General features: G+C 46.7%; 1 protein-coding gene across 1 annotated transcript in view; it reads left to right on the top strand.

Annotated features, from left to right (window-relative positions):
- The first annotated feature begins 4,843 nt into the window (after positions 1 to 4,843).
- Positions 4,844 to 10,614, top strand: part of pacsin2 (protein kinase C and casein kinase substrate in neurons 2) — a 30,414-nt gene continuing 24,643 nt past the window's right edge. Inside the window, exons 1-3 of the mRNA XM_083658698.1 lie at positions 4,844 to 4,906; positions 5,383 to 5,539; positions 8,486 to 8,721. Coding sequence (XP_083514824.1) covers positions 4,850 to 4,906; positions 5,383 to 5,539; positions 8,486 to 8,721 — 450 coding nt within the window. The 5' untranslated portion in view covers positions 4,844 to 4,849. The remainder of the gene's footprint in view (positions 4,907 to 5,382; positions 5,540 to 8,485; positions 8,722 to 10,614) is intronic.

The following is a 10,614-nucleotide window of genomic DNA, read 5'->3' as shown; positions in this document are numbered from 1 at the left end:
CTCTCCTCTCTCTCCCTATCTCCTCTCCCTCTCTCTCTCTCTCTCTCTCCTCTCTCTCCCTATCTCCTCTCCCTCTCTCTCTCTCTCTCTCTCCTCTCTCTCCCTATCTCCTCTCCCACTCTCTCTCTCTCCTCTCTCTCCCTATCTCCTCTCCCTCTCTCTCTCTCTCTCTCTCTCTATCTCCTCTCCCTCTCTCTCTCTATCTCCTCTCTCTCCCTATCTCCTCTCCCTCTCTCCTCTCTCTCTCTCTCCTCTCTCTTCCTATCTCCTCTCTGCTCTCTCTCCTCTCTCTCCCCTCTCTCTCCTCTCTCTCTCCCTCTCTCTCTCCTCTCTCTCCCTATCTCCTCTCCCTCTCTGCTCTCTCTCCTCCCTCTCTCTCTCCCTCTTTCTCTCCTCTCTCTCCCTATCTCTCTCCCTCTCTCCTCTCTCTCTCTCTCTCTCTCTTTCTCTCCTCTCTCTCCTCTCCCTCTCTCCTCTCTCTCCCTCGACTATCTCTCTCTCCTCTCTCTCTCCCCCCCCTCTCTCTCCTCTCTCTCCTCTCTCTATCTCTCTCGCTCGCTGTATGCCAGGCAGCCAGCACAGTGGTTTCTGTGTGCCTTGAGTTGAGGGCAGTGAGGTTATGGAAATGGATGAAAACACCCACCTGCTTCTTAGATTATCAACCCAGATCACACACTTGCTCTCTCTCTCTCTCTCTCTCTCTCTCTCTCTCTCTCTCTCTCTCTCTCTCTCTCTCTCTCTCTCGCTCTCTCTCCCTCTGTCTCTGTTTTCTGCTCTCCTAAACTGTTTGGTTGTGGCTCACACTTTGGTCCACAGCAGTAGTCGTGTCCGCCCTGAGGAATGTGATAGTGACAGTGACAGAATAATCATAACGTTGCCTGCCTGCATGTTTACTCTCAGCTGTTGGTTTGGTTTAATAATAAATGTAGATTGAAGATGAATTTGTATTGCTGTAATTCATTTGTAATCCTTGTTTATTTGTTTTGGCAACGTGTCTGATACCATTGAAGCCCATTGAAGCGAATGAAAACCACAGTCTCAAAGGGCAGCACAACGGCCACATTATGAAACAATCAATGAAAAGGATGAATGAAAGTGGCAGCACAGGGTTCAAGCAACGCCTGGTCAAATTGCCAATGGGTAATGTTTACAGTTGATTACTTCGGTCAGCGCATCTTGGTGCTGGCAGCCCCTTGCCATCCAGTCTCTTGGACCCCATTTACACCTGTTTTTTAAATCTGACCTGTATCCAGATACGTTATCTGGATACAGGTTGCATTTAAAAACCAGGTGTAAATGGGGTGAAAGAGATCTGGAGTCTGGACACAATGTGAGCCAGACTACTTCCAGATGTGGTCAGGCAGATCTGATCACATCTGGATTCCTTATCCAGATACAGCTCACATTTAAAAAAGAGGTGTAAATGGGGTGTTGGAGAAGACAGAGACAGACACAGAAAGACATTGGCAGCCGCAGAAGTGTAAAGGGGCGTTCACACCGAGATATTTATTTTTCGCTCTGTCGCTCAAGTCAACCCTTTGGAATCGCTCTGTCGCTCTGTTTAAATCGCTCATCAACAGGCACATGAAATGACGGACATGTGGGGGATATAACGTTACGCAATGTCATGCTGTTTGTCCACTACGAGCCACTGTCATTGTTTACAAGCTAAGCCTATCAGCGTGCTCCTAATGCGAGCTCCATACCGGTAGTACAGACTTCACTTCATGTCAGCTGTCAGGCTGTCAATGTGGTTTGTTGCCACACAATAAACCAGCGGTTTGTTCCAAGCCAGAGTGATCCTTGACTCGCTCTCACACAGCAGCCAATCAGCATTGAACAGCGAGCGACTGATGCCAGCGTATTTTTGCTCGAGTTGGGATATTTCATCTCGAGCGACGAGCGTATTTTCTCCCTGTCGCTCTGTCTCTGCCGCTCGGACGCCCAGCGATTATTCTCCCAGGCGAATATATGCTCAATCGCTCGTTTGCATTGACTTTGTATGTAAACTCGACGCCAGCAACCAACTTTAATAGGTCGGTGTGAACGCAGCTTTAGATGGTGAAAGAGGTAGCTGGGCCTATTCCATCCATTCACCATCCCCTCTCTCATCTCTGTTTGCATCTGCTCACGCTGTCCAGCTTCTCATCAGTCTGGTAACACCCTCCTGTCAGGTCTAACAGCCAGGAGACAGGAGGAGAGTGTGTCTGTTTTCCAACTGCCTCTCAGCTACTACAGCAGCAAGATCATGCCAAAGATGACAAAACTGTGAGATCATTGTGTCACTGAGTATAGCCTGCTGTGCTTCACGGATGTGATACTGTAACTTAGGGATGGGAATTTTGACTAATTTCCCCGCCGACTAGTCTCAAATTATATTTGCGACTTGTCCATTAGCAAGAAAACTCGCAATTTAATATACATATTAAATAAATAGTTAAAAAGTTTAAAATGCAAATGTTTTGTGTATTTAGGAGCTATTTTAGCCCAAACATTCAGGACAAGCTGTTAATTTAAATTCTATTGATGTAACAACAACTGACTGAATAAAGGGGAACAAATTAAAGAGAAATACATTTCTGATACATTTGCCAATGCAATGCATGGCATTTATTATGAATAATGTTGTTTTTCCACTTTCCAACTGTAAATCATTCAAGTTAAAACCGACATCTAGGCTACTTCTATCTAAATTATTTATTTATTTATTTATTTATTTATTTATTTATTTATTTATTTATTTATTTATTTATTTATTTATTTATTTATTTATTTATTTATTTATTTATTTATCTATCTGTTCAGCAAACTCATGGTGATGGGGTACACCAGTGACACAGACACGTATGTCTCGCCAGACAGAGCAGTGGTGTCAGATTTGAGAGAGTCCAGCACAGGGAGCATAGACTCGATTGTGTGCCAGTTTTCGTCAGTCAGCTCCAGCGTCCTGGCGTCTGTCAGTTTCGTCACTGTTCAGTCTGAGAGGACAGCAGTGACGGCCCATCGTTCTTCGTGCAGGCGCTGAAACATATCGAGGACGGAGTTCCAGCGTGTCTTGCATGATTGTATGAGTTTGTGTGGGGGACTCTTGTCTCCTGGATCACGCAGTTGCAGCTGCTTTTTCTTCAGTGCCACCGTAGCCACGGTGCTGTGATGGAAATGGCTCACCAAACGTGTGCAAGCACTGTCGGCCCATCACGTTCGCCGTCATTTATTGCTAATTGCAGAGTATGGGCAAAACACAGTACCGACTCCCAGTCCAGCAGGGTCTCATTCGCCAGCACCACGTTACTTGCATTATCATGCACACAGGCGACGACTTTGTTATCCAGTCCCCACTCACTCATCGCACCTCGCAGGTGGGCAGCCAAGTTTTCAGCGGTGTGTCTTTCCTCCAGGGGGCACGTCTGAAGCACACAGCTGTGGAGATGTCCTTCGTCCAGATAATGACATGTTATAGTCATATTATATCAGTATTTCTTGCGTGGTAGCGTCGCTATCTTCCCACTTTCCAAACTTTCTTCCCCAAACTTTCTGGCCCTGCCCCCTGCTAGGTGTGCGTGTGGGGGGAGGGGAGGAGCCTGCCCCCTGCTAGGTGTGCGTGTGGGGGGAGGGGAGGAGCCTGCCCCCTGCTAGGTGTGCGTGTGGGGGGAGGGGAGGAGCCTGCCCCCTGCTAGGTGTGCGTGTGGGGGGAGGGGAGGAGCCTGCCCCCTGCTAGGTGTGCGTGTGGGGGGAGGGGAGGAGCCTGCCCCCTGCTAGGTGTGCGTGTGGGGGGAGGGGAGGAGCCTGCCCTCTGCTAGGTGTGCGTGTGGGGGGAGGGGAGGAGCCTGCCCCCTGCTAGGTGTGCGTGTGGGGGGAGGGGAGGAGCCTGCCCTCTGCTAGGTGTGCGTGTGGGGGGAGGGGAGGAGCCTGCCCCCTGCTAGGTGTGCGTGTGGGGGAGGGGAGGAGCCTGCCCTCTGCTAGGTGTGCGTGTGGGGGGAGGGGAGGAGCCTGCCCCCTGCTAGGTGTGCGTGTGGGGGGAGGGGAGGAGCCTGCCCCCTGCTAGGTGTGCGTGTGGGGGGAGGGGAGGAGCCTGCCCCCTGCTAGGTGTGCGTGTGGGGGGAGGGGAGGAGCCTGCCCCCTGCTAGGTGTGCGTGTGGGGGGAGGGGAGGAGCCTGCCCCCTGCTAGGTGTGCGTGTGGGGGGAGGGGAGGAGGAGCAATTCTCTCCCTGGCTGCTCAGCCTGTTTACAAAGAAGCTGAGGCGGAGGCGTGAAGAACAAGCTGCATGATGCTTGATGCAGCGTTTAACCGACTAGTAAAATACTAAACGGTTAATAAATGAGTAGGCGATTAAACGATTAAACGCGCACATCCCTACTGTAACTACTGTAGTCCATTTCTTTTCTTTTTTTTGTCAGGGTTTTTGTACACGGCACACATCTCTCCTTGTTCACCCAATTGTTTCCTGCTTTTTTGTTGTTCTGTTTACATGCTTGCATCTCCTTACTGTTGACTTATTCTGCATTGTGTCACATCAGACAGAATAAAGCCAGCTAAAAACACTGCTGCTCTTTCGTGAGACACTGCCACTGTCTTGTTGGTACTTGTCCCATGAGAAACTCTGATGAGTTTTATCTGTAGTCATGTGTTTCTGACTGAGTTGAGCAGCAGCTGGCTGTGTTAATCATGTACTGTAGCACTGATTGTGTGTGTGTGTTTGTGCGTGTGCTCGCGCGCGTGTGTGTGTGTGTGTGTGTGTGTGTGTGTGTGTGTGTGTGTGTGTGTGTGTGTGTGTGTGTGTGTGTGTGTGTGTGTGTGTGTGTTTCTCCAGGCCCTACACAGTGACACTGAGGGTAACGGGCAGCAGCGATGTCGGGCACCTACGATGACTCCATGATCGATGTCTCCAGTGATAGTTTCTGGGAGGTGAGTGTGACGCATGTGCACACACACACAGACACACACACACACACACACACACACACACACACACACACACACACACACACACACACACACACACACACACACACACACACACACACACACACACACTCTACTTTCCACAGCTCACCCCAATGCCAGGATCACACTTAATCCATAATGGGGGGTTTTGTGCAGTGTCCTAGGCAAGGATCCCAAGCCTCACATTTTTTTTTAAAGAAAGTGATGAGAGATGTTTTCATTGCAACTCTGATGATGATGACGACATGTCTTCATCATGAAAACAAAATCAATGGTTTTAATTAACACATGCATTATTAATGCATAAGTTAATCTCCATCAGTCTGTAAAGCATTCAAGGCATTGTGTGATCCTGATCTACAGTGTAAGCTAACATCAGCCCCTTTTTTCTCTCATCCATCCATCCATCCATCCATCCGTCTGTTGCTGGCTCTCAGGTGGGGAACTACAAGCGGACAGTCAAGCGGGTAGACGATGGCACCCGTCTGTGTAACGACCTGATGAGTTGTCTTCATGAGCGGGCACGCATCGAGAAGTCCTACGCACAGCAGCTCACAGAATGGGGCAAGCGATGGCGGCAGCTCATAGAGAAAGGTAGGCTTATTCCCTTGGCTTATACAGAGGCATAGGTGGGAATATTGCCAGTTAGGCTTATACAGAGGCATAGGTGGGAATATCGGTAGTTAGGCTTATACAGAGGCATAGGTGGGAATATCGCCAGTTAGGCTTATACAGAGGCATAGGTGGGAATATCGGTAGTTAGGCTTATACAGAGGCATAGGTGGGAATATTGCCAGTTAGGCTTATACAGAGGCATAGGTGGGAATATCGGTAGTTAGGCTTATACAGAGGCATAGGTGGGAATATCGCCAGTTAGGCTTATACAGAGGCATAGGTGGGAATATTGGTAATTAGGTTTATACAGAGGCATAGGTGGGAATATTGCCAGTTAGGCTTATACAGAGGCATAGGTGGGAATATCAGCAGTTAGGCTTATACAGAGGCATAGGTGGGAATATTGCCAGTTAGGCTTATACAGAGGCATAGGTGGGAATATTGCCAGTTAGGCTTATACAGAGGCATAGGTGGGAATATTGCCAGTTAGGCTTATACAGAGGCATAGGTGGGAATATTGCCAGTTAGGCTTATACAGAGGCATAGGTGGGATTATTGCCAGTTAGGGTTATACAGAGGGATAGGTGGGAATATCGCCAGTTAGGCTTATACAGAGGCATAGGTGGGAATATCGGTAGTTAGGCTTATACAGAGGCATAGGTGGGAATATCGCCAGTTAGGCTTATACAGAGGCATAGGTGGGAATATCGGTAGTTAGGCTTATACAGAGGCATAGGTGGGAATATTGCCAGTTAGGCTTATACAGAGGCATAGGTGGGAATATCGGTAGTTAGGCTTATACAGAGGCATAGGTGGGAATATCGCCAGTTAGGCTTATACAGAGGCATAGGTGGGAATATTGGTAATTAGGCTTATACAGAGGCATAGGTGGGAATATTGCCAGTTAGGCTTATACAGAGGCATAGGTGGGAATATCAGCAGTTAGGCTTATACAGAGGCATAGGTGGGAATATTGCCAGTTAGGCTTATACAGAGGCATAGGTGGGAATATTGCCAGTTAGGCTTATACAGAGGCATAGGTGGGAATATTGCCAGTTAGGCTTATACAGAGGCATAGGTGGGAATATTGCCAGTTAGGCTTATACAGAGGCATAGGTGGGAATATTGCCAGTTAGGCTTATACAGAGGCATAGGTGGGATTATTGCCAGTTAGGGTTATACAGAGGGATAGGTGGGAATATCGCCAGTTAGGCTTATACAGAGGCATAGGTGGGAATATTGGTAATTAGGCTTATACAGAGGCATAGGTGGGAATATTGCCAGTTAGGCTTATACAGAGGCATAGGTGGGAATATCAGCAGTTAGGCTTATACAGAGGCATAGGTGGGAATATTGCCAGTTAGGCTTATACAGAGGCATAAGTGGGAATATTGCCAGTTAGGCTTATACAGAGGCATAGGTGGGATTATTGCCAGTTAGGGTTATACACAGAGGCATAGGTGGGAATATCAGCAGTTAGGCTTATACAGAGGCATAGGTGGGAATATTGCCAGTTAGGCTTATACAGAGGCATAGGTGGGAATATCACCAGTTAGGCTTATACAGAGGGATAGGTGGGAATATCGCCAGTTAGGCTTATACAGAGGCATAGGTGGGAATATTGGTAGTTAGGCTTATACAGAGGCATAGGTGGGAATATTGGTAGTTAGGCTTATACAGAGGCATAGGTGGGAATATCGCCAGTTAGGATTATAAGGCATAGGTGGGAATATCGCCAGTTAGGCTTATACAGAGGCATAGGTGGGAATATCGCCAGTTAGGAGGCTTTTTGCACATGGATAGGGCAATGACATTAAAGAGCTCACAACGACCTCTCTAGACAAACATGGGGAACCAAATCAGAAGCCCTAATGCAAGGAAAATATATTATATTAACTTGTTGCATAGTGTACATAGACAATTCAATCATATAAACAGAGAAAATATATAAAACATTTGTACATGTATGGGGCTCAAATTTTCCATGACATGAAAACACCTGGCTTCCAGCCTGATTTGAAATCTGAATCTGAAACGGTCACAATAAACAAGTCTGTCTTTGCTTTACAAATTGCATGTTGTGTATGCCCTGCAGCAGTCTTGCATCACCTTTCTTTTTACTTGAGTTGACAAGCTGCACACTAGACCCTCATAAGTAAACATATATTACTCTCTTAGTTTCCACAATTAATACATGTGTAATATTGGTACAATGGCCATATTTAAACACATTATTCCATTTAGAATGTTGGCTATATTTTAAATGGATAATATTAGAAATAGTCAAGATGCTGATATAACATGCAAAAATTGCAGTAAAATAATTTGTTCCTCAAATCATAGAGATTATTAATTTGTGATCACAAGGTCTACCAAAGTAGTCAAAACTATCATTTGAGCCATACTGTAATTGTACAGCTCTCCTGCACACCTGGACCATGTGGTACGGAAAACTTGTCGGATCCCGCATCCATCTGACAGATTACATGAGTGTGGGTCTGTTTGCAGCCGTACCGGAGCCGTACTGCATCTGTTCCGGAGGCGGTGTACATTAGCCCAAAGTCTAGTGTCTTAGCCTGGGGCTAAGAGAGCTGTTAGCCCAGGGCTAAGAAAGCCTTTCACACTTGCACAATCGGCTAACCCCGACTTCCGCCCCAGCTTACCTGGCCCTGCTCTGGAACAGGGTTAGCCCCGACTTAGGCCCAGAAGTTGGCTTTGGCTATCTTAGCCCTACTCTTAGCCCGGGGCCTAGATAGCCCCGGGCTAAGAGCATGTACATGTAGAGCATGTAGCCACATGCTGTCATGGCCAGATAAATATTAATGCATGGGCATCACTCGGAAAATCAATTTGTTTTTCCTCAACATCTGAAGGTTTGACTTTTTCGGACGTGGACACTGACTGGTGAACAACTCTTGCCCTTAGGCCCACAGTACGGTACGTTGGAGCGGGCGTGGGGAGCTCTGTGCACGGAGGCAGAGAAGGTGAGCGACCTCCACATGGAGGTGAAGGCAGCGCTGATGGCAGAGGATTACGAGAAGCTGAAGAACTGGCAGAGAGACGCCTACCACAAACAGATGATCGGCGGCTACAAAGAGACCAAGGAAGCTGAGGACGGCTTCCGCAAGGCTCAGAAACCCTGGGCTAAGAAACTCAAAGAGGTGTGTATCTTGTACCTTTCAGGAGCTCATAGAAACTACACAGACATTGATTGTACTAAGTGAAATATCGTAAAAAAAACCCTGCACAAAAGGAAATTCAAAGAAAGTTCCACCAGCAGGGTTTCAAATCAGCACACGTGATCAACAGCTAACTAAGCGGTTACTACAAGCAAATGACCCGTCAGGCATTTTTCAACTCATTGATTACTGCCATGACTATCCATTTTACCCTCCAGTTCATATGAATACATAGAACTGACTCACCATTCTTAGTGTTTGTTTTCCTTTCCTTCCATGGCTACCTGCTTAGCAAACAACAAACAGAGCAGTAGCACAACGTAAACCTCTTAAGAGTGTTGTTACTGAATGAGAAACTACTGCCAAATATCAGTCATGGTGTGCCAAACTGGCAACCAGTTTCCCTACCGCTCTTGTTTTAGGGAAGGAAACGCTATGAGTGCTTGCAGTGACTTTAGCACTACTTTAGTAGTTCAAAATCAGGTCAGTGTATTTCCTACCACTGTTATCATTTTAGCAGCCTGTTTACTAGCCATTACATGCATTCCCTGTGTGTGTGTGTGTGTGTGTGTGTGTGTGTGTGTGTGTGTGTGTGTGTGTGTGTGTGTGTGTGTGTGTGTGTGTGTGTGTGTGTGTGTGTGTGTGTGTGTGTGTGTGTGTGTGTGTGTGTGTGTTCATAGCCATTGAACATTCTGTGACTTCCGGGATCTCTAACCCCTCTTCCTGTGTGTGATGTCACTAGGGGTGGTGACATCCTGGCCTTGTCACTGTGCAGAGATAGAATGCTCTTTTTTTTGCCGTAGTGATTTATTAATTTAGCACAGATGAGGACACGTGGGGAGAGGGCAGAGGAAATGAGGCTAATTAAAAGGGGTAGCTGACACAGATGATGTGGTCAGCATGTCAATACAGACACGTAAGCACACACACACACACACACACACACACACACACATGCAGTGACACACCAAAACTGCATACAGTAGTTGCATACCTGCCAACATTAGACTGTGATAAAGAGGGAGATTTTCTTGGGTATCGGCAAATGCCCCTTCCCCCCCCCCCCCCCCCCCCCCCCCCCCACACACAATCAGATCTGTCAGGTCCATCGAAGCTCCATCAGTGATATGATCCAATATTGTTCTGTCAATGTATGCTGCCTTGTCAAAAAATGCTGGTGCTACCCGATCTGTAAAGGGGAGACTTGTGGGTCTCCATAGAACCCATTTTCGTTCAGATATCTTGAGTGAGAGCTCAAAGGACCCCTTTGAAAATTGCCATGCCAGTTTTTCCAAATTGTGCCTTATTTTGGAGCGTTATTTAGCCCGAGCTAGCATGCCATGGTTCAGAAGCGTCATGCCCATTGAAACTGAGGGGCAGGTTTTTTTTGTACCACATACTTACCCTGTAAGTACAGATCTTGTTACCCTGTACTTACAGGGTAGTTTGCAGGCTGTAATGTAAAGCCTTACCAGATTTGGCTATATTTCAAGAAAAGTGGCAGCAGTGTAGAAGCTAGTGTAGAGTGACTAAGCTAATAACCATAAAAACACAAATAATTGACAAAAATCTCAAAATAAATATACAGTATTTACCCTAATGAGAAAAGGAGCAAAAATATTGATGGTTAAAACTGAATAATGACATCACAAGAGTCTAATCCTAATGCTAATTTAAAATGAGATATTCCTTGAAATCTGGCTTCAAATGGCCAACATTTTAGAAATAGCTTAATGGACCGATTGATAGATAAATCAATCAATCATGAGTGGATGCAGCACACTTTATCTGGGCAGATTGATTGAATCATTGCAGATCTATTCAGACCTTAGGTCGCCCCCTCAGAGTTTTGGCTTGCATGACGCCGCTGCCATG

Source organism: Poromitra crassiceps (genome assembly GCF_964638095.1).
Source record: "Poromitra crassiceps genome assembly, chromosome: 2".
Taxonomy (NCBI): domain Eukaryota; kingdom Metazoa; phylum Chordata; class Actinopteri; order Beryciformes; family Melamphaidae; genus Poromitra; species Poromitra crassiceps.
Note: the sequence above shows the minus strand (reverse complement) of the source record. Positions and strands in the feature narration are given on the sequence as shown.